This window comes from Schistocerca americana, chromosome 2, assembly GCF_021461395.2.
Source record: "Schistocerca americana isolate TAMUIC-IGC-003095 chromosome 2, iqSchAmer2.1, whole genome shotgun sequence".
NCBI classification, from domain to species: domain Eukaryota; kingdom Metazoa; phylum Arthropoda; class Insecta; order Orthoptera; family Acrididae; genus Schistocerca; species Schistocerca americana.
In genome coordinates, this window is record NC_060120.1 from 381,352,276 (window position 1) to 381,376,525 (window position 24,250).

The window sequence follows — 24,250 nt, forward strand, 5'->3', positions numbered from 1 at the left end:
TGCAGATCACTCTATGCTGCTGCAGCTCTACAGAGCTCTTGTTCAATCCCACCTTGACTATGGGAATCTGGTTTTTGGTTTGTCAGCACCCTCAGTGTTGCCTTTACTCGACCCAGTGCACCACTGTGGTGTTCGCCTAGCGACAGGGGCTTTTAGGACGAGATCTGGTGACCAGCATCCTGGTGGAGGACGGAGTCCCTCCATTGCAGGTTAGGCATACACAACTGCTGGCCAGTTACATTGCACACGTATGTAGTTCTCCTGTGCATTCGAATTACTTTTCCCACCCACGGTGGTTCATCTCCCGCACCGGTGGCCCAGGTCAGGGCTTCCAATTGCAGTTCATGTCGGATCGCTTCTTTCTGAACTGGAGTCCTTGCCTTTACCAGCTGTACTTGAGGTCCATTCACGTACACTTCCATAGTGTTCGCCTATGCCGTGGCTTCGCCTGGACCTTTCACGTGACCCTAAGGACTCAGTTAACTCTGCAGCTCTCCACTGCCACCTCCTCTCAATTCTTGACATGTACCAAGGCCACACCAATGGCTTGATAGCTGATGATCACGTCGGCTTCGCGTATGTCCATGGAGGACATATTGAACAGCATTCCTTGCCCGATGGCTGCAGTGTTTTCACTGCCGAGCTGGTGGCTGTATCTCGTGCTCTTGGGCACATCCGTTCATGCCCTGGGGACTCGTTTCTTCTCTGTACTGACTCTCTGAGCAGCCTACAAGCTATCGACCAATGCTACCCTCCTCATTCTTTGGTAGTGACCGTCCAGGAGTCCACCTATGCCCTGGAATGTTCCAGTCATTTAGTGATGTTTGTCTGGACCCCAGGTCATGTCAGAATCCCAAGCAACGAACTTGCCGACAGGCCACATGGAAACCGCTTATTTATATCGACTTCTCTGCAACTGACCTGCGTTCAGTACAAGGTGTTTATAAATGAATATCAGGGTTTTAATGCTTTATAATATGTATTAGATTAAACTTACAGTTATAAATGATATGTCAAATGAAAGAGCAACTCAAACAGTTTTACCAAGAACCTTATTAATGTTCAATGTGAGCAAAATTTGTCACACAGCATACATCAAGTCTATAGCCAAGTTCTTCCCAAACGTTGATAACTGTGTCTTCAGTGATTGTAGCAACAGCAGCTTCAATGCAGTTTCTTAATTCAGGGAGGTCTGGTGGTAGTGGAGGCACGTACATATGATCCTTGATGAAGCCCCAAAGGAAAAAATTGCACGGCATTAGGTCCGGTGAATGTGGAGGCCATGCAAAGCAAGCCCTGTCAATGTTTGCTAAGAACTCGGCTATAGACTTGCTGTGTGCCGTGTGACGAACCGTGCTCACATTGAACATTTATAAGATTCTGGGTAAAACTATTTGAGTTGCTCTTTCATTTGACATATCATTTATAACTGTAAGTTTAATGTAATAAATATTATAAAGCGTTAAAACCCCGATATTCATTTATAAACACCCTGTACTATGCTACAAGGTTTTGCAGCTTTGGGAGACGGAATGGCATAACCTCAGTATGCACAACAAACTGTGTGCCATTAAGAAGACTAGAAATGTGTGGAAGACCTTCACGGGTGGCCTCTCGCAGAGAATCTGTGATTCTGTCTTGGCTCCACATTGGCCACACTTGGGTGACACATGGCTACCTCCTGCGCTGTGCTGACCCACCTCAGTGTCGGTGCAGCATCTGGCTGACAGTGGCCCATAACTTGGTGAGCTGTCAGTATCTGGCTGCCTTGCGATGGACTCTTCAGTTACCGGACTTGTTGCCATTAATTTTAGCTGACAATGCCTCATCGACTAATTTAGCTTTATGTTTTGTATGTGATGGTGGGTTTTATCATTCTGTATAAGTTTTTGTGCATGTCCTTTGTCCCTTTGTGTTCTCCACTCTAATGCTTTTAGGCTGGATGTTTTAATGTGTCGCAAAGTGACTGGCTTTTCCTTTTTATTCTCGTGGCTGGCCAGCCACGGTAATCTGCTGTCTTGTTTTTATCCCTTCTATCTGTTTCTTGCTTCTCTCTGTGGTTTTATTTTCCTGTTTTGTCCATAGTAGTGTTGGTTGTCCTTCTATTGTTCTTCTGGTTCTTCCATTCTCCTGTTATTGTGCTGTATGCCTCCTTTCTTTTCTTCTTTCCCATGTGTAATTATTTTACCAGGAACAAGGGACTCATGACCTTGCAGTTTGGTCCCTTCTCCCCCTCCTTTAAGCCAACCAACCAACAAATTATTTCATGCTCATTGTTTGTAGACCAGCTGCTTCCTCTGTCTTGCCACGGAACTCCACTACTGTAACTTCCTGTGATTTTTCCCCGCACTTATTTTTAGTTTTGGTCTGTGATTTCTTACATATGGAAGCATTAGGTGTTGTTGATGAACATTGTGTTTGGCACCAAACTAATGGATAATGTGGTAAAACTGTTATTGTGATTTGATTCTGCCTTCTTCCCATGAAATACAACAGAAATTTTCTGACAAACATGCTTGCACTGCAAAATAATCTAACAACTGCAGCTAATTTTATGGAACCATTTGAAAGAGGGCAAAAGTGATAAATTTGTCTGCAGATGGGACCACTATCTAATGAACTTTAAGGCATGTCAGTGCTTGTGGTGGAGAAAAGGCAATCTTAGCCACTGTTGATAGTGCTACTCATTGGGAGGAAATAGTGCTGTTAGTATTTTAAAACCAACAGATTCAGCTTCAGATGGCTGTTCACATTTAAAATTTCATTATGCCTGCTGCTTGAAGATGAACCAGTCAGTTCAAAATTGGTAATGCTGCTGTTTGTTCATAACAACACCTTATTAACAGTAGCTGTTTGCTATTTTTAGTTAGAATTAACCTGTTTGTAAATATCCTTTTTGGAGTGGATAAGGGTGTACTCCCTATGAACTCTGATTTATTTTGATTTCCTCTGTTTGGTGCAACACTTATTGACAAACAGTAAGGAATATAGAGAAATATCTGCAACAAGCTGGGTACAGATCATCATAGCTATTATAAAATGTGGGATAACAGAATATGAAGTTTTGTGGTAATGTTTTAAATGTGACAGATAATTAAATTATTCTAAAAAACAGACAGACACTGTGGTGGCAGAAGTGTCATTCTTACCAATATGTTTACAGCAGAGGAAGTAACACAGATAATCAGATGTTTGATGTAGTTTCCTCTCCAAGCAGTAGTTTTTTCATTGTTTAATTTACTGTCCTGCCTTGTGTCTTCTACCCAGCATTCTTTATCTGAAACTGAATGTGGTCTTGTTATCCTGGAGAATACTTCATGCATTAATTGTATACTTGCAGATGATTTCTTACTCTTGGGTTCAAACATTATTTGTCTATCATTATTTTAGACAACATGTGAAATGTTTGTTAGTGGTAAATGAAGGACTACTATGCAGATTTTTCATACTGTATCAGATCATACAGTGCTTTTTGAGTCAGTATTGATTTACTGCATAGGTGGCAATGCAGGTTGAATCTGATTGTTTCTCTCTATATGTTTTGAAAATGTTTACAACATAATTTTCCATCTTTATATATTGCCATTTTTTTATCAGTCTGACTTGTTTCTAGGTGGATTTGGATCTGCACCAGTTTTTGGTGCTGGAAGCCCAGCGGGCAGTACTGGCTTTGGTTCTCCACCAACATTTGGAGGTGCTCCAACCTTTGGGGGTTCACCTACATTTGGCAGTGCAAACAGAGTATTTGGTTCTCCTGCAGCAGCAAGTCCAAGTAAGTAAGTTTATGTGTGTGTGTGTACGGGGGAGGGGGGGGGCAACCTATTATAAAAAGTAATGAAACAATCATCTTTGGAAGATGAAATCAGTTTACAATAAGCAGTAATGAGATAAGAAACTTTGCTTCTGAAGAAATTTTCCAAGATTAATAATGTGTCAATAGGGTTGTTGAGAGGGGAAATTTGTTAAGCGTTCATATCTCATATTACTGATTTTAAAAGTAGGTTTAATTATTATGATTATTAAAGCAAAATTACAAGCACAGTTTTAAATGAAGTATGTTAGTGAACATCAAAGGAGGCATTGTTATTCGTTCTGTACTAAGGGTTGGTGTATCTACATGAAGCCTCCGCCACCCATGTACAATAGTTACCAATACCTGTCTGCATAAATTTAGATATTCCAGGGTGTTCAAGAATTAAATTAAAAAAGAGAAGAAAGAATCTAGAATGAATTTTAACCCTACAGCAGAGTGTGCATTTATATGAAAGTTCCTGGCAGATTAAAACTGCATTCTGGACCAAGACTTGAATGGGGGACCTTTGTCTTTTGTGGGCAGGTGCTCTACCAACTGAAATAACCAAACACAACTCATGACCTGTCTTCACAGCTCGACTTCCGCCATTACCTTATCTCGTATCTTCCAAATTTCAGCGTACGCTTTGCTGCAGAGTGAAAATTTCATCCTGGAAACATCTCCCAGGCTGTGGCTAAGCCACATCTCCACAGTATCCTTTCTTCCAGGAGTGCTATTCCTGCAAGTTCTGCAGGAGAGCTTCTGCGTTGCTTGGAAGGTAGGAGATGAGGTGAGGTACTGGTGGAAGTAGAGCTGTGCCCGCAAAAGGCAAGGATCGTGAGTTCGAGTCTCAGTCCTGCACACAGTTTTAATCTACCAGGAAGTTTCAAGAAAGTATCTGAAACTACAGCTGTTTCTGTACATAGTAATGTGCATTGTTGCAATCTCTGCACTACTTAATCATGTGCAAACCTTTTCTTCTTTGAATAATAACTGCAACCTATATTCATTTGAACCTGCTTACCGTATTCATCCATTGAGCACACTCTACAATTTTTGCGACCCTACACTTCTATCCATTAGCAAACTGAATGTTCCTTGATGCCTCATGATTTGTCTTATCAACTGATCCCATCTTTTAGTCAAGTTGTTGAAAATTTCTTTTCTCTTCAGTTAGATAGAGTATCTCTTCATTAATGCCTTGATCTGCCCATCTTGTCATGAGCAGTCTTCTGTGGCACCACTTTTCAAAAGCTTCTATTCTCTTCTTGTCAGGATTGGTTATCATCCATGTTTTGTATAAGGCTACACTCCAGGCAAATACATTCAGAAAAGAATTCCCAACACTTAGCTTTATGTTACTGGACAAACTCTTCTTTTTCAGGCTATAGTGAGTCTGCATTTTATATTGTCTGTACTTAGGCCATCATCAGTTATTTTGCTGTTAAAATACTAAAACCCATCGTATCCCTTTAGTGTATCATTTCCTTATCTAATTCCTTCAGCATCATCTGATTTAATTCAAGTACATTCCATTGCCCTTGTTTCACCTTTGTTGACATTCATCTTATGTCTTTCCAAGACACTACCCATTCCATTCAGTAGCTCTTTGAAGTTCCTTGCCTTCTCTTCAGAATTACATCATTGACAAATGTGTGTTTTATTTCTACTTTCTGAACTATAATTCCCTTTCCAATTTTATTCTTGTTTCCTGTGCTGCTTGATCAATGTACAAATTGAATGTCATTGGTGATATGCTACAACTGTACCTCATTCCCTTCTCAGTCAGTGCTTCCCAGTCATTACCTTTGACTCTTAGAACTGCAGTGTGGTTTTTGTACAGGTTTTGGATAACTTTTCTCTTCTTGTGTTTTATCCCTGCCACCATCACAATTTCAAAGGGTGTTTTCCAGTCAAGTATTGCCTCATGCGTTACGACATTTCCCTGGAACCGAGTTTGGGTTCCACAAGTTTTTCAATTTTTCTGTGAATAATTAGTGTCACAATTTTCCAGCAATGGCTCAAAAACTGGTAGTTTGGTAGTATCACACCTGTTGGCACTAATTTCTTTGGATGTCTTCTTGAGTCTTATGGTATTTTGCCTGTCTCGTACATCTTATGTACCAGGTGGAATAGTTTTGTTGCGGCTGGCTTCCCCAAGGAACTTAATAATTTGGGGGGGGGGGGGGATGTCATGTAAGTCCTTGGGACATATATTGCTGTATGTTTGTCAGCACTCTGACAAATTCTTCACGAAGTATTGCAGCTCCTATCTCATGTTTATGTACGTCCTCTTTCCTTTGTATTAAACTTCCTTCAAGTTTACTTTCTTTGTATAGCCAGCCTATACATCCCTTCCACCTTTCAGCTTTCCCTTCCTAGCTTAGTACTGGCTTGCTTATGTGCATATTCATTCAGCTGCTTATCTTCTAATTTTCCTGTAGGCAGTCTATATCTTTCTGATAGTTGTCCCTGCTTCTACATCCTTGCATTTATCATCTGGCCAGTCCTGCTTTGCCATTTTACACTTCTGACAATCTCATTTCGTAGACATTAGTATTTCCTTTCACCTGCTGTATTAACTGCATTCGTATATTTCCTCTTTTTGTCAATTAAATTCATTACTTGTGTGTTATCAAAAGATTTCTACTAAATGTTGTCTTAGTGACGTTAGTTCATTATAGCAAGGCAAGGCATAATAAGAGAAGTCCCTGATATTTCGACTACCTCAAATAATGTGCAAAGGGGGAGGGGCTTTCCATTCAGCATATTGCCTTATGCAGTGGTTTATTTTACCCCTTTTTGCTCTGATTACAGAAATTCTGTTTTTGTTTACTCCTTTGTTAGCTTTTATCTGTTGAATGTAATTCATTCTTTGCTGTAACAATTGTGTTTAATCAGTTCTGTGGGATAAGTATTTACTTGTTTATTGTAGTTACTCTGGTGTATAGTGCTACACATAATTTTTACAGTTTATTATAATAAACCATATTCTTAGGACAGGTTCCTGCTGCTTGTGATGCAACATATTCAGAGGTTTACAGATATTTAACATTTTGTGTCAAAAGGATAACCACAATCACTGTGTCAGTAACAGTTTTCAAATGACATTCGGAGACTGCCAAATTTTTTGCATGTAATTGGTTTCAGGACTGATGTGCTCCTAGACATTTGGAGACTGTCTAGCTTGTGACGGAAAAAATGGTGATCTCAAACTGTTAAATATGATAGAAAGCAAAATGATGGTGCATTGTACTATTAGAATGCGAGGAAAACTATCCTGTATTTTACTGATACAAAGAGGAACTCATCTTTTTCTGTAAATCACCACAATTTTATTATATGTATTGTCTAAAGTAATCTGGATGACATAACAAAGATACATAAGGAAAATTTTATGTTTTATAAAGTCCATCTGTATATTACTCTGGCTATTTTTCTCAGCTCTAAGTGTAGTCAAATTTCTACAGTAAAGTTGTCTTACAGTAAACAAATTAGAAGTATCCTGCCACCCTGTAGATTACTACAGAGCAGAGATTTTCTGTCCTCAGTCTGGTTTTCTATTAAATGCAGCGAATTTTGTTATCTTATACTGGACAGAGGGCAAATCGTTTTTTGAGGTGGAGACATGGTGAGAGATATTTGCTTTAAAATATATTGTATAAGTGTATTTGTTATTTCTAAGTTTGTAGTCATAACCAGTTTTTAATTCCAATGAATAAAATTTAAGAGAGTGATATGTCTATTTGTGTAATACTTGTTGTGTTGTATAGCTGAAAAAAAAGGAGCAAAACACACTGGATATTTATGATATATTAGCCAAGTCAAGAATGTCGGCATTGGTTTCTTTGCAATTTTTCTCCAGGTTTCGGAGCATCACCTACAGGACAGCAGCAGTCGAATACCTTTGAAAGCTTAGCTTCTCAGAATACATTGACATTTGGAAATTTGGCCAGTCAAAGTCCTGGATTTGGTTCTCCACAGCCATCATTATTTGGAGGGACACAGACATCTCCAAATAACCCACCAGCATTTTCCAGTAGTAGCAGTACCAGTTTTGGGTAAGTTGTTTTTGCTATTCCGTTGCAATTAATTTTTGTCTTATTGTGAGAATATTACTTGCAAACTATGCTGGTAACTGTGTTAGGTAAGGCAATACAGATACTGTATTATTTTTAGTCAGCTCAGTAATTGTTACAGATGTACAGTGCCCGTGTGTAAGGAGCCTAATGCTAATGTAATAGTGACCGACCTTTGCTGCAGTATTTGTTTGGCAATGATTAATTTGGTGGTTTTAGAATCTCTTAGGATAATGTTCTGCTAATATCAGATTTCATTTTAAATATAACATACAATTTATAAAGAAGACATATGCTACCACTTATTACCAAGCATTATAACAAATTGGGTGATTGCTTGAGCTGCAACCTTCCCAAATTGCCAATTGATCCCTCTGTCAGGTGTTTGGGAGGTGTGAACAATCACCTAAGGTGGGTGCACCCCCTTGTGTAGGGGGTCCCCAGTTGGAAGGAGCATGCCATCGGAGACGCTGGCAATCTTGGAGGATTTTCTCACAATGAGCCAATCATCTTCACAATCAACATCTATGAAACATTAATGTAAGGAGGCTAACAATTCAAAGACACTTCCCGTTGCACCACAGTTCCCCGTGGTCTCACGTACTGAAGACGGTCAGTCATTTGCCACGGTAAATCCGTTTATTATTCAGAAAGGTGTTGATGTAGTTGCCGGCCCTGTGAAATCTTGCTCTCATTTACAGAACGAAACTTTTGCTTTTGGAGACTCCTCTGATTCTCAAGCACAACAACTGCTTAATGCCTCGCTTCTCCGTGGCTACCCTGTTCATGTTATTTATACTAGGCTGCTCGACAGTCTAACTGAGGCTGAAATCCAGTTGTATCTCTCTGATCAGGGTGTCATTGCTGTCCATCAGGTGATGAAAAAGGTAGATACCTCCGTAGTGCCTACCGAACTCTTTTTCTTACCTTCGATGACGGTGGTTCCGTCCAACATCAAAGCAGGCTATGAAATTATCACAGTCTGGCCTGCACTGCTACCAGTGTTATTGTTTCAACCACACTAGAACGTCTTGTCAACAGCCAGCTAAATGTGCAACCTGTGGTAGGGATGCACAAGAGGGCAATTGTCCTCCTCCTCCTCGCCCCCACTGTGTTAACTGCAATCGCAGCCATGGTGCCTCCTCTCAGGATTGTCCCATGCATCTTGATGAGCGGCCTGTCCAAGAGATCCAGGTAAAGGAAAAAGTGCCTTACGCAGTTGCTCACAAGTTATTGGCTAGTCGCAAATGCTGCATTCTCTCGTCTGGCACTTATAGTTCTGTTCTTGTTACCCCTTGCTCCATGAAGCACATTGCCACGCAAACATGCGACCTCAGATTCAGCTCTGAGGTTGTGAAATTGCCCAGTGTCAAGGTAGCATCACCATCCCCCCCATCCAGCTGTGTAGCAAGCCATCAAACTCTTGCCTCAAGGGGCAAAACAACCAGCTACACAACTGGTAGGCCGGAAAGGACAGAAATAGTTCTCCCGTGAAGAATTCCTACATCCTTCCAGCCAAACAACACCCGAGTCTTCCTCTACCCGGTAAGGCTCAAAGACATCTCCTTCGCCGACTCAAAGATCCTCTTCGACGGTGCTGCCACGTGATACCTTAGCCCAGTCAGCCTCTGTGTCGCCAGTGCACACCACTAAGTGTTTTTCAGCATTGTATTCCACAGACTGACAGCACAAGCAAGCCGATGCTACTATGGACCCCATGGAGCAGGATCCTCCTGCGTCTGTGCCCTGTGGCAGTGACTTCACAGGCTGTCATTCGGCAGCTGCCGAGGTGACACCCCTAAACCTCTTCCTTATCATGACTCTCCTCCTATGGAATGTTCATGGCCTTCGGTCCCACAGGGAGGATTTATGGCTGCTTTTAGCATTGCAGGCCTTCAGCAAACCAAATTTCACCCTCACGACTGCTTTGAGCTTTCACATTTCTTCCCGGTTTGTTTTGACCTTCCCCCTGAGTTCAGCATTCCATTTCATGCTGCTCATATGGGATGACATTCATAGTCAACCCATCTTCCTGACTACCCATCTTCAAGCTGTTGCAGTTCGCCTTTTTCTTCCACATCTGACCTTTTACCTCTGTGCCCATCCGTCATTCTGTGTCACCAGGGCAGACTTTCTTCAGCTTATTGGGCAGCTACCTCCCTCATTTCTGCTACTCAGTGACTTTAATGTGCATCGCCCACTTTGGGGTTCTCCCAGATCCTGTCAGAGAGGTGCCCTCTTGGCTGGTCTTCTTAACCAACTTAACCTCTTCTGCCTTAACAGTGGAGCACCCACTTTCCTTTTTGACTCCTCACACACCTATTCCCATTTTGACCTATCCTTCTGCACTGCCCAGCTAGTCCATCATCTTGAGTGGTCCTTTCTCTTTCTGATACGTACTCGAGCAACCATTTTCCATGTGCTGTCAGTTTACTGACTCCTACCCCACCTGCATGCACACCTAAATGGCAGCTTACTAAGGCTGACTGGTGGCTTTACTCCTCCCTGCCGACCTTCAAAGAATAAGATTTCTCCAGTTGTGATGACCAGGTGGAACATCTCACAAACGTTATGCTTACTGCTGCGGAACCTTCCATTCCTCGCACTTCCTCTTTATCACGCCATGTCCCAGTCCCTTTGTTGGACTGAGGCATGCCGTGACACAATTCACACACAGAGATGTGCTCTCCATGTTTTTAACCATCATCTTATAATGGCAAACTGCATTCATTATAAACAGATGCATGCAAAGTGCTGTTGAGTTCTTCAGGATAGCAAAAAAGTTAGCTGGCTTTCATTCACTAGTTCTTTTAACAGTTCCACCCCTTCCTCTGTTGTATGGACCAACTTCCGATGGCTCTCTGGGACCAAGATCCATGTGCCTATTTCCGGCCTGACAGTAGCAGATGATGATGTCATCGTGGACCCTATTGCTATCTCCAACACCTTGGGCTAACTGTGTTGCGGAAGCTTCAAGCTCTTCCCACTATCACCCTGTCTTTCTCCATCGGAAACGAGTGGAGGAGGCTCAGGTGACACCCTTATCTTCTTAGAATCGGGAGTGCTAAATTTATTATGAGGGAACTAGATCATGCTCTCAGTTCATTCCGATCCTGCGTCCCAGAGCCAGACACTGTCCACATTTAGATGTTGCAGCACCTTTCTCTTGTGGGCGAGCACTTTCTGCTTAACACGTACAACCGCATATGGGCAAAGGGCACATTTCCCGGACTTTGGCTTGAAGCCATTGTCATATCCATACCTAAGTCCGGTAAGGACAAAAACCTTCCTTCTAGCTGCTGCCCCATCTCTCTCACCAACTGCATTTGCACGGTGATGGAACGTATGATTCATGCCTGGCTGGTATGGTGGGTTGAGTCTCGCAATTTACCAATGAATGCACAGTGTGGATTTTGAGTACAGCGTTCAGAAGTTGACCATCTCATTACTTTGTCTGCCCATCTCATGAATGGTTTTCTACGGAAATCCCAGACTGTGGCAGTGTTTTTTGATTTGGAGAAGGCCTACAACACCTGCCGGAGAATTGGTATCCTCTGTACTCTTTACACGTGGGGCTTCTGTGGCCATCTGCCCTGTTTCCTTCAGGAATTTTTAAAAGACCGAATTTTCAAGGTGCTTGTGGGTTGTGCCTTGTTGGACACCTTTAACCAGGAAAACGGTGTGCCTCAGGGTTCTGTCCTGAGCGTCATCCTCTTTGCTCGCCATTAACCCTATAATGGCCTGTCTACTGCCTGGCATCTCTGGCTCCCTTTTTGTTGTCAGTTTTGCCATGTGTTGCAGTTCTCCATAGACTTATCTCACTGAGCAGCATCTTCAGAGATGTCTTGATCCTCCTTACTCCTGGAGCATTGAGAATAGCTTTCGTTTTTCCACTGACAAAACTGTCTGTATGAATTTCTGGCGGCACAATTGGTTTCTCCCGCCATCTTTACATCTTGAGCCAGTTGTTCTTCTGTTCGTTGAAACTACAAAATTTCTGTGGCTCATGCTCAATGGGGAACACTCTTTGTCCTCTTATGTGTCTTACCTGGTAGCCCTCTGTACTGGGTTCCTCAATGTCCTATGTGTCGTCAGTGGTACTTCCTGGGGTGCCGATCGAACCACACTCTTCCATTTGTACTGGTCCCTTGTTCATTCAGAACTCTACCTTGGGTGCGTTGTTTATGCTTTTGCACATCCATCCCCCTTAAGTCGTCTCAACACTATCCACCATCATGGCATCTGTTCGGCCACTGGCACCTTTTACATTAGCCCCGTTGAGTGTCTGTATGCTGGAACTGCTAAACTACCACTGTCCTACTGCCGTGACTTTCTCTTCAGCAGTTATGCATGCTATTTGTCTGCCATGAATGGCCACCCATCCTATGCCACCTCCTTCGATGATTCCTTTGTTCGCCAGTAATGGGCACACCCTTCTTCCCTGTTATCCCCTGGAGTCCGCTTTCGGCACGTGCTACGGCGGCTTAACTTCACACTATCTGCAACTTTTCCGGTGGGTGTGAACCTTTCACCACCTTGGCTTCGTGAAGCAGCCCATGTTAATCTTGGCCTTCATTCGCTTCCTAAGGACACTACTCCAGCCTTTCTCTATTGCTTTCGGTTGGAACTTAGCTATAGTACCTTTGTGTATGCTAATGGCTCTCGGACTGACCATGGGGTTGGATGTGCCTTCGTCATTGGCGTCCAAATCTTAAGATATCAGCTTCCGGCACACTGCTCAGTATTTACAGCCGAGCTCTTTGCCCTGTATCAGGCCACGGAGTACATCGGGTGGCACAGACTTTTCGATTGTGTCCTCTGTTCAGACTCACTGTGTCCTTTAAAGTCTCTGTGCACTGTACACTGCTCATCCCTTAGTGCCGTGGGTCCAAAAAAACTGTCACTTGCTCACTCTTGGTGGAGCCACTTTGATGTTTATGTGTGATCCTGGTCATGTTGTTCCACTAGGGAATGAGGCTGCTGACACTGCTGCCAAGGCTGCAGTCCTCGTACCTCAGCCCGCTAGTTCATGTATTCCCTCTGATGATCTCTGTTTTGCCATCTGTCAGGAGGTGGTGTCCCTTTAGCATCGCCATGGTCCTCCCTTCATGGGAATAAGCTCCGGCTTATTAAGCCTCTCCCAGCAGCTTGGACGTCCCCATCTCAACCCTCCCGCTGGGAGGAGATCAGTTTAACTAGGCTGTGTATTGGGCACTGCCTTTTTAGCTATTGTCATTTGACAAGTGGCGCTACCCCTACACTTTGTACACATTGCATTCAACTTTTACCTGTCCACCACTTCCTGATGGAATGTCCATTTTTTAACCTTTTACGTTCCCATTTGGGTTTGCTGTCTGAGTTATGAGCAGTTTTAGCAAATGATGCTCGGGCTGTCAACCACATTTTACTTTTTATCTGCCAAAGCAATATGGCGAAGGCCATTTAATTTGTAGTTTTGGACCTCCGTTTCAGTATGGTGTCTTTTTTAGCCCATTTTCCATGTCCCCTGTTTTTAGCTGTCTTCTCTTATGTCAGTTTTATAACTCCTCTCTGTCTTCGTGTTCTATAGTTTTGAGTTGGACGCATATGACCCCAGTTGTTTTTTTTTTTTGCACCCTAAAGCAAAACAGAACAACAAAAAAACAAAGAATTCAAATACACAAGTGTTGCAATAAAATGGCCTTATTGCTCCAGTGCACCAATCCCTTGCAGTAATGGTGCACTGACCTTTCTCCCTTCATGTGGTTGTTGTTGTTGTTGTTGTTGTTGTTGTTGTTGTGGTGGTGGTGGTGGTATTATTCAGACCAGAGATTGGTTTCATGCAGTTCTCCATGTTACTCTATCCTGCACAAGCTTCTTCATCTCCCCGTAACTACTACAGCCTACAATCTTCTGAATCTGCTTATTGTGTTCATCTCTTGGTCTCCCTCTATGATTTTTACCTGCCACACTGCCATCCAGCACTAAATTGGTGATCCCGTGATACTCAGAACATGTCCTACCAACCAATCCCTTCTTCTAGTCAATTCGTACCATAAATTCCTCATCTCCCCAATTCTATTCAGTACTTCCTTATTAGTTACGTGATCTACCCATCTGATCTTCAGCATTCTTCTGTAGCACCACATTTCAAAAGCTTCTATTTTATTCTCGTCTTGTCTAAACTATTTATTGTCCATGTTTCACTTCAATACATGGCTACACTCCATACAAATGCTTTCAGAAAAGACTTCCTGACAGTTAAATCTATACTCAGTTTTAACAAATATCTCTTCTTCAGAAATGCTTTTCTTGCCATAGTCAGTTTACATTTTACATCCTCTCTACTTCGACCATTATCAGTTATTTTGCTTCCCAAATAGCAAAACTCGTTTACTGCTTCAAGTGTCACATTTCCTAATCAAATCCCCTCAGCATCACCTGATTTAATTAGACTACATTCCATTATCCTCATTTTGCTTTTGTTGATGTTTATATTATATCCCCCTTTCAAGACACTGCCCATTCCGTTCAACTGCTCTTCCAGGTCTTTTGCTGTCTTTGAGAGAATTAAAATTCATCGGCAAATCTTGTGGGCTTAAAAATGTGGCCCTCAACTACGTACCCTCAGATTCAGAGTTGAAATATTGGTTTCATTATCTATGGGGTGGGATACATAGTTGCCACATTACATGCCAAATACTGCTGAGTCTACAGTATACAATATGAATACGCACATGAATCAAATGGTTGAAGGTTCCTATCACTCAGCAATTGTGAATTTTGAATGTAACATTTATAAATGAAAGATTGCAATTAAATAAAATATACATGTCCTATTTTAATGATCCTATTTTAATGACCTTAAATGATGAGTGTGATAGCAGAAGTACTTTAAAGAATGCTGTTTATTTCTGCAAAACGCTTACTGGTGTCGATGGTCCAGTAATTAAATAAAATATAAGTTGAATAACAGGGCATCAATAGATTCCTACTACATGTAATTAGTAGTGAGCAAGAACATAGCTCGCGAGATATTCACTTCTAAACGCATACTACTTCTTCACTGCAGAAGCCACGAAAATCTCACAAGTGCACAAGTCGGCACTACGAAATATTTCTATCTCCTGCGACCACGCACAAACCGCTCAACAATCTCCAAGTATTTCCTGCGACCGTCCATCGTGCCTTCCCGTCAAGCACTCCCTCGTGTCCTGTGCCACCTGATGCTCCTCCCCCACTTCCATACAGTCTCTCCATTGACTTCAGTAGTCGCCTACCATAGTAACGAGCACTGTGATTGGCTAGAGCGCTCCTGCCATGTCTCCAAGCCAACACACACTCACAAACATATTGAAACACATACAAAATACTGGATTTAATTTAAATAACTTAAAATTAATCCCGCAACTACCCTCCCGACCTGGTACAGAAGCAAATAACCAGAGCCACTTCCTCATCTCCTCAAACCCAGAACCTCCCACAGAAGAACCCCAAAAGTGCCCCACTTGTGACAGGATACTTTCCGGGACTGGATCAGACTCTGAATGTGGCTCTCCAGCAGGGATACGACTTCCTCAAATCCTGACCTGAAATGAGATCCATCCTTCATGAAATCCTCCCCACTCCACCAAGAGTGTCTTTCCGCCGTCCACCTAACCTTCGTAACCTCTTAGTTCATCCCTATGAAATCCCCAAACCGCCTTCCCTTCCATCTGGCTCCTACCCTTGTAACCGCCCCCGGTGTAAAACCTGTCCCATGCACCCTCCCACCACCACCTACTCCAGTCCTGTAACCCGGAAGGTGTACACGATCAAAGGCAGAGCCACGTGTGAAAGCACCCACGTGATTTACCAACTGACCTGCCTACACTGTGAAGCTTTCTATGTGGGAATGACCAGCAACAAACTGTCCATTTGCATGAATGGACACAGGCAGACAGTGTTTGTTGGTAATGAGGATCACCCTGTGGCTAAACATGCCTTGGTGCACGGCCAGCACATCTTGGCACAGTGTTACACCGTCCGGGTTATCTGGATACTTCCCACTAACACCAACCTGTCAGAACTCCGGAGATGGGAACTTGCCCTTCAGTGTATCCTCTCTTCTTGTTATCCACCAGGCCTCAATCTCCGCTAATTTGAATTTGCCGCCGCTCATACCTCACCTGTCTTTCAACAACATCTTTGCCTCTGTACTTCCGCCTCGACTGACATAGAGGGAAACATTCCACGTGGGAAAAATATATCTAAAAACAAAGGTGATGAGACTTACCAAACAAAAGCACTGGCAGATCGATAGACACACAAACAAACACAAACATACACACAAAATTCAAGCTTTCGCAACAAACGGTTGCTTCATCAGGAAAGAGGGAAGGAGAGGGAAAGACAAAAGGATAACCCACATCCTTTTGTCTTTCCCTCTCCTTCCCTCTTTCCTGATGAAGCAACCGTTTGTTGCGAAAGCTTGGATTTTTTTGTGTATGTTTGTGTTTGTTTGTTTGTGCGTGTCTATCGACCTGCCAGCACTTTTGTTTGGTAAGTCTCATCATCTTTGTATATATAGAGGGAAACATTCCACGTAGGAAATATATATCTAAAAACAAAGATGATGTGACTTACCAAATGGATGTGCTGGCTGGTCGACAGACACACAAACAAACACAAACATACACACAAAATTCAAGCTTTTGCAACAAACTGTTGCCTCATCAGGAAAGAGGGAAGGAGAGGGAAAGACGAAAGGATGTGGGTTTTAAGGGAGAGGGTAAGGAGTCATTCCAATCCCGGGAGCGGAAAGACTTACCTTAGGGGGAAAAAAGGACGGGTATACACTCTCTCTCTCTCTCTCGCGCGCTCGCGCGCGCGCGCCACACACACACACACACACATATCCATCCACACATATACAGACACAAGCAGACATATTTAAAGACAAAGAGCTTGGGCCGAGATGTCAGTCGAGGCAGAAGTGCAGAGGCAGACATCTTTGCCTCTGCACTTCTGCCTCGACTGACATCTCTGCCCAAACTCTTTGTCTTTAAATATGTCTGCTTGTGTCTGTATATGTGTGGATGGATATGTGTGTGTGCGAGTGTATACCCGTCCTTTTTTCCCCCTAAGGTAAGTCTTTCCGCTCCCGGGATTGGAATGACTCCTTACCCTCTCCCTTAAAACCCACATCCTTTCGTCTTTCCCTCTCCTTCCCTCTTTCCTGATGAGGCAACAGTTTGTTGCGAAAGCTTGAATTTTGTGTGTATGTTTGTGTTTGTTTGTGTGTCTGTCGACCTGCCAGCACTTTCATTTGGTAAGTCACTACGTCTTTGTTTTTAGATATATTTTTCCTACGTGGAATGTTTCCCTCTATTTTATATATATATATATATATATATATATATATATATATATATATATATATATCCATTTCATCTTCACCAGCATTCTCTTTCCCCTTTCCATAATATTGCCCTCAAGTACATTGCCCTTTTATAGACCCTCTGCATGCTCCTCCCACCTTTCTGCTTTCCCTTCTTCGCTTAGAACTGGTTTTCCATCTGCGATCTTGATATTCTTACAAGTGGTTCTCTTTTCTCCAATTCATACTTACTCATAAATCAGCAGAGCAGTGGGTTGTGCTTATGGGAGCTTGTGAGCAGTTAAACAGGTTATTCTTCGCCCAAGCCAATATTGATTGGTTTGTTGTGTTCACACAGTCTTATTAATGTACATATTTGCAGAACAGGAGGATATCGTGCATATGCTTATACCAGCCACCGAATAAAGACACAATGAAACTCTTGAAACTCTTCTTACAAACATGAAGCATAGAAGAAATTGTTTTGAAGAAATCTTGCCATGTTTGTTTGTACCAAATGAGAGGAATTTTTTCTGTCTTTATGAATCGTTACATTCATAGTTCTCTCTCTCTCTCTCTCTCTCGCCCCCGCCCCCCCCCCCCCCCCCTTTTTTTTTTTTTTTTTTTTTTTTTACTATGTAATTTTAGAAATGAGATTCTGATGGCAAGTTTGTCCCCATGTTGCAACAAGTTATTGTAAAGTAGTTAATTTCTTACTCATATATAGCTTCCAAAATTCCACAGGTTTATCATTCATGATCTTAGCTGCAACTTTCATGCAATAAGTTGAATGGTACTATATCAGCATGTTGTTCTAGATTATATTTTTAACTAACTGATGGTCATCATAGCCAAGCTTCGGTCTATAGACATACAATGTGTGTTTAAATGGTAATATTATTATTCTCCATGTAGGTTAAAGCTCCATCACTCGTTAGTAGGTTACAAACAGTCTATACCAGGTAAATGATGTCTTTGTTTCCAAGCAATGATGGGTCTTATATGGATTTCTTGAATAGGATAATTGTATGATGAGGTCTTCGTGGGTTAGCAGCCAACTCAAGGTGATATTTTGTGGCATCATTTCAACAAGTTTTCTACTTGTCATGTTCAGGTCAAGACTTTGCTTGAAGATGACTAGTAGGAAACTTGTTGAAATGTTGCCACGGAATGTTGCCTTCCTCGGCTGATAACCTGAGAAGACTTCATCATCAAGATTCACCGAGAAAGTCTAAATTCGCATACAGGATCATTGTAATTAAACGGATGTAAATTAGGAATGGTTTCAGTTTATCTGGGAATTGAGAAGCATTGAGAGAAAGCTACAGTAGCAGGTAATGGCATGAATTTACTTATTTATTGCTTCTGTTAGAAAGACAGGTCAAGTGTTGGAGAGAAGAGCAAGTTGCTCCAAAGCATGAATTAATAGGAGCATTCCAGAAGTATTGTTGTTGAGCTGTGAAAATTCGAATTCCAGAGCTAGTAATAAAATAGTCTAGATTAGATTAAATTAGATTAGTACTTGTTCCATTGATCATGAATACGACACTTCGTAATGATGTGGAACGTGTCCGGTTAATAAAAGGTGTCTGTACAAGATATTACATAAAATCTTACATGAAACTTAATATTTTTTTTTTTTTAATTTTAACCATGTAATAAAATGTAGATGATAATCTCACAGACTGTGTAACAGACATAAAATTTCTGGAATGAATATTGACAATTAGTTGAAGTGGAATAAACACAGAAATGTACTAATAAAGACAGTGTCACCACCATGTTGTTCCATTAGAATCTTGTCATCAATGTGTGTTAGCAGTTGCCTTGTAGATATATGCTGTTTCTGGCAATACTCAGTTCTTAACTAACAAATCATTTTTTTTTTCTAGCTCAAATGCAAAAATATGGAGTCAATTTTTAAACCATAAAAAAGGACCATAGTGTCAATTCTAAAGTAGGTGGTAATTTCACGGATTGTGGAACAAACAGAATATTGTAGGCATAAATATTTAATCTCAGTTTCAGAAAAATGAGCACACAAATAGATTAGCAAAGAAGATATCATCAGCATATTATAACCTTAACTTCCAGATATCAGTAGCAATGCCTCGTAGTTAATACATGGTCCAGTCACAAAGGTTATATTTGAACTATGAAGAAACTACATGTTGCATATCAAAACAAATTGTATAGAAGGTTGTTAAAGGAAACAAAAGACAATGGTGGAGTGGTAAAGGGAGTAAAAATAAAACTGGGAGGCAGAATTCCTATAAACTGATAAGTTAGGAAGGGTCATGTGCAGGTCAGAACTTGAGCATGTGTTTAATAGACAATTCCCATCTTTAGAGTTATAAGCCCTGGTTTAGTTTGATTGGGATCAATTCACATAATTGTACCTGGAAATGTGAAAATAAATTTTATAAGCAACAGCCCTGAAGTTTCAAAATGGAAGTGCATACTTCCCTGCTCAGATCTTACACTGTTTCCATGTGGGTCAACTCATCATACTGCAGACACTAATACCTCTGTCGATATTTTTGCAACAAAGTTTTCAATCAGAGTATAATTTATGATAGTGTCTTTTCATTCTTGCCTAGTTTCTTAAATCTTTTATTTTCATGTACAGGCTACATCCTCTCTCTGCCACTCCATCCTATCAGCCCCTTATTTGTTTTTCAAGATTTCACACAGTAGTTGCATCTCTAGTTAAAACTGCTTTCCAATTTGGCTTCACATTTGACACCTTTCCAATTCAGCCTGCTTATTTCCTAATAAATGAACTATTTTTTATATAGCTCAAAAGTTAGATTGCTTCTAATTTTTTTCAATAAGATTCAGCCCTGTAATAATTATTTTATGGGTAATATGTAGATCAGGCTGTTCCAACCGAGCTCCAGGGAGCCGGAGCACTCCGGAGCGCTCATGGCGGCAGCTCGGAGCCCGCGTGGAGGGGGAAAGCGAACTCACTGCCCCCTGGCCGCATGCAGCCGCAACTGACACAATAATCCGTGTTCAATGACAGCTATGACTAGCCGCGGGAGCCCTGTACCTCTATTGGAGGATACCTTATTCATTGAGAGGGATGGTCGTCCGCAATGTCTTGTATGTCATAAAGAATTTAATTCTGTGAAGAGGTACAATATACAACGACATTGTACACGTCTTCACGCAGTGCACTACGATCAAGTAGAAGGCGTTGCATGCAGAGAACTGGTAGCCAGGCTTTAGAACGGAGGGCATCAAAACATGCAACATAGTTCGTGGTCTGTAATGCGTTTATAATTTTCAGGTGAATGAGAGCGGAGAAAACACTACTGAATCTGCAATTCGAGCAAGCTACAGGGTCGCTCACATAATTGCGACGAGTGGCAAGCCATTTTCAGTGGGACCACTCGTAAAATCGTGCATGGTGGCAGTTGCAGAATGTTTGTTTCCAAGGGAGGTGCAGGCAATTGGTTTGCCTGTTGAAGCAAACAGTGTCTCGTTGAATCCTGGATATGGCAGCAGATTTAGAGACACAGCTCAGGAAAAAGGTGGAGAGCTTTGTTGCATTTTTGCTGGCGCTTGACGAAAGCACCGACATATCGGACTGTGCTCAGCTTGCAGTCTTTGTGCGTGGTGTCGACATGGAGCTGCAAGAAACTGAAGGACTCGTGGACGTGGTACCACTCGATTACACCCCAACAGGACGTGAAGTTTTTGAAGCTGTTTGTGAGTCAGTGGACAATATGAATTTGCCGTTGGATAAGCTCCATTCTGTAGCGACAGACGGTGCACCACAAATGATGGGGCGTCACCAAGGTTTTGCATGTCATTGGAAAAATAAACTCAGGGACGAATTCGGCAAAGACATTTTGACTCTTCATTGTTTTATTCACCAAGAGGCACTGTGTGCTGAAACAGTAGAGCTAGGTGGCGTAATGAAAGATGTCGTGAACTGTGTGAATTTTGTGTGGCGTCACGGTATGAATCACCGCCAATTCAAAGGATTCCTGAAAGATATGGGAGTGGAGTATGGGGATATACCTTACCACAGTACAGTTCGTTGACTGAGTCGAGGAAAGTTCTTGATGTTTTCTTTGCCATTCGTGAGAAAATACCACTTTTTCTCGAAAAGAAAGGGGAAGAAATGCATTCCCTGAAAGATATAAAAAGGATATCAGACCTGGCGTTCCTAGTTGACATAACTATGCATCTGAACAATTTAAATCTGTCATTGCGGGGCAAAGGGCAGCTAATCGTTGACATGCACGACCAGATCAAAGTGTTCATGGAAAAGTTAGGTTTATTTGAGAGGCAGATGAGTAATTGACATTTTTCTTCAATCGTCTTGCTTCTATAAAACTACCTGAAGGTACTACGTTTGGCGATCACCAAGCAAAGTTAAAGCAGCTCATCACGTCGTTTGAAACACGATTCCGAAACTTCACAAGTTTGGAAATGGAACTTAAGGTGTTCAGCACTCCTTTTTCAGTTTCCCCCGATGACTTGTCATCGTCACTTCAAATAGAGATTATTGATTTGCAAAATTCAACTTTGTTGAAAGAGAGGTACTACAACACATTGAATTTGTCACGATGGTATTGTTCATGACAGCGAAAAACATTTTCCGAGCTTCACAACAATACCGCTCAGATCATGTGCATCTTTGGATCTATGTATTGTTGTGAGCAGCTTTTCTCAGCAATGAAAAGAGTAAAAAGTAAGGAACAATAGTTTCTTCAAGATGCAGCAATGAAGGCCATCCTCCGCATTAACGCTGCGAACACTTTGACGCCTGATATTTCCGATCTTGTAATAAAAAGAAAATGTGAAGCTACAGAGGCCCAATAAATTTAGTATGCAATTTCTTGTAAAACAGTTGTTTCTTATTTATTTCCTGAACATCGTATTTCCTGGTGTAGCATGTCACCACGCCTTAGCAGCTAAGAGTATGAGGTTGTCGATCTTGTAAGACGCAGCTGGCACATCAAAATGCTCGCCTTGCCGCCTGCCTCAGCCAGCCGTGCCGGCCCACTTGAATGGCCACAGCCTGGAGCAGGGAGCGCTCCGCGGCTCACAACGGAGCCGATGAGCTGGAACAGCCTGATGTAGATGATGATAATAATAATGATGATGACAATCAGTGTCATTGATTATACAGGAAATTTCAAAATATTTTATTACTAAATGGTATTATGTGGTAGTCACCTACAATATGGGTTTCTTTTGGTGCCATTTATCTACTGATTTCAATTGACGACTAGAGCAACATGATTGTGCAGATTTCTAGAACAACATTACAATGAAGCCATGTACATTTTGAATATAAGATGCTGTAAAATTACAGGTCATGGCCACCTAAGCATCAGTTTGTCAACATTGTACAGCTTTGGTATGTCAAGTGCAGGTGAAGAGGCGGAATAGTTATCTTGTATGGCATTAAGTGGCACCTAGTGGTCCTTTTGTATGTGGAAACTATTTTTTGTAGAAGTCTATGTCAATCTCTGTTTGAACCCTGCTCTGCATCAGTATTACTCTGGTTTTGTATGTTTAGCTGTAATTTTGTGCAAGTAGTAATTATTTTTCTTGTATCAAGGACTTCCTCTCAGAAACATATATGCAGTGACATAGCATAGTAAAAACATAATTCAATCAATTACCATTTGTTTAATCTGGAATGTGGGTATTAGTATATAATTATACAGTGCAACCGTTTGTTACTAGGGCCTACTACCTGATATGCGTTGTAAAAATAGTCCGCCTCCGTAGCGTTACCGCCTACCACACAGGGGGCACAAGTACGATTCCCGGCAGGGGACTGGGTGTTGTGTGTCCTTCATCATTGACTCACAAGTCGCCGACGTGGCATCAGCTAAAGAGACTTGCAATACAGTGGCCGAACTCCCCTGAATGGGGCCTCCCAGCCAACAATGCCATATGATTATTTCATTTCATTTTGTTGTAAAATAGGAACTGTTCTTGCAGTTAGTCAAACTGGCGTGATTGCCTGATATCTATAAGAAAATATACTAATTAGATTGTATAATCTTACCAAAAGCAATATCATTGCTTAATAGTTGCTGTAATGAGGGCTCACATTTTAATGATATGAATGAACTAGAAAGAAGTGTCAAGGCTTAGAACTTGTTTTAGTTCGTAATGGGTTGTAAAAATTATGTTTATTCTGCTTTAATCCAAAAAAATTGTTTGATAGTTTCTCACTTACAAATTTATCCTTTTTTTTTTTTTTTTCAGTGGCAGTTCGTTCTCCAGTTGGAGGTAAGGCAGGAGCCTTTACCTTGCTACTACTTTTTAAGACTGTTAGCACCTTGGGGCAAATGCAAGGTAATTTTTTAAAAAAAATGGAGACTGGAAAATGTTCTGTATTTATGTAAAATTTATTACTGTATTCTGAAGCACATAAATAAATGAATGCTGTTTTTAGTCACTTATTTTGCCTTCATTCTTCTAAATACATTCCCTGAACAATGGTGTAATCACTTTCTTCCAAATCTAATAATAATAATTGTAAGAATGAGGATTACCTTCTTAATTTCTTGTTGATGATGCCATTATAAACTTAGCACAAGTTCTGATTCCTTTTCAGAGGAACTATGCTGGCATTTGCTCTAAGGTATTTATGGTTGGACGGGGATTTCAACCCAGCATCTCTTGAGTGTGAATCCAGTGTCTGAACACTGAGACGCCTCACTCAATGGTAACAGATGGAGTCTTGGGGGGAGGAGGGGGGGGGGGGGGGAGGAGGAGGAGAAGGAAGAGACAGTTCTTAGTTTTTCTGTGTATGAGGTGGGACACCCTAAAGTAATGAGACTGATTTTCTTTGCAAGATGTGGCAACCCTGCAGGCTTGCATAGTCACAATATCTTTGACCTTGGTCTATAAGCTGCTTCTAGTCCAAGCGGCACATGGATGCAACAACTCAGTGATGAGTTGTGCTGTAATAAGTTAACATGTGTTTATGTCTCTCATCATGGAAATGGAACCGCATAATATTGCACAATGGTATGCCATTTATTTTTTGCGTTAAATTGGGTG

At 41.6% G+C, this 24,250-nt stretch overlaps 1 protein-coding gene across 3 annotated transcripts in view; it reads left to right on the plus strand.

Moving 5' to 3' along the window:
- Positions 1 to 23,646, plus strand: part of LOC124591589 (nuclear pore complex protein Nup214-like) — a 130,628-nt gene extending 106,982 nt beyond the window's left edge. For all 3 annotated transcript variants that reach the window (XM_047131744.1, XM_047131746.1, XM_047131745.1), the window contains 3 exons: positions 3,614 to 3,772; positions 7,659 to 7,854; positions 23,450 to 23,646. In XM_047131744.1, the coding sequence (XP_046987700.1) occupies positions 3,614 to 3,772; positions 7,659 to 7,854; positions 23,450 to 23,477 (383 nt within the window). In that variant the 3' untranslated portion in view covers positions 23,478 to 23,646. The remainder of the gene's footprint in view (positions 1 to 3,613; positions 3,773 to 7,658; positions 7,855 to 23,449) is intronic.
- Positions 23,647 to 24,250: the final 604 nt, after the last annotated feature.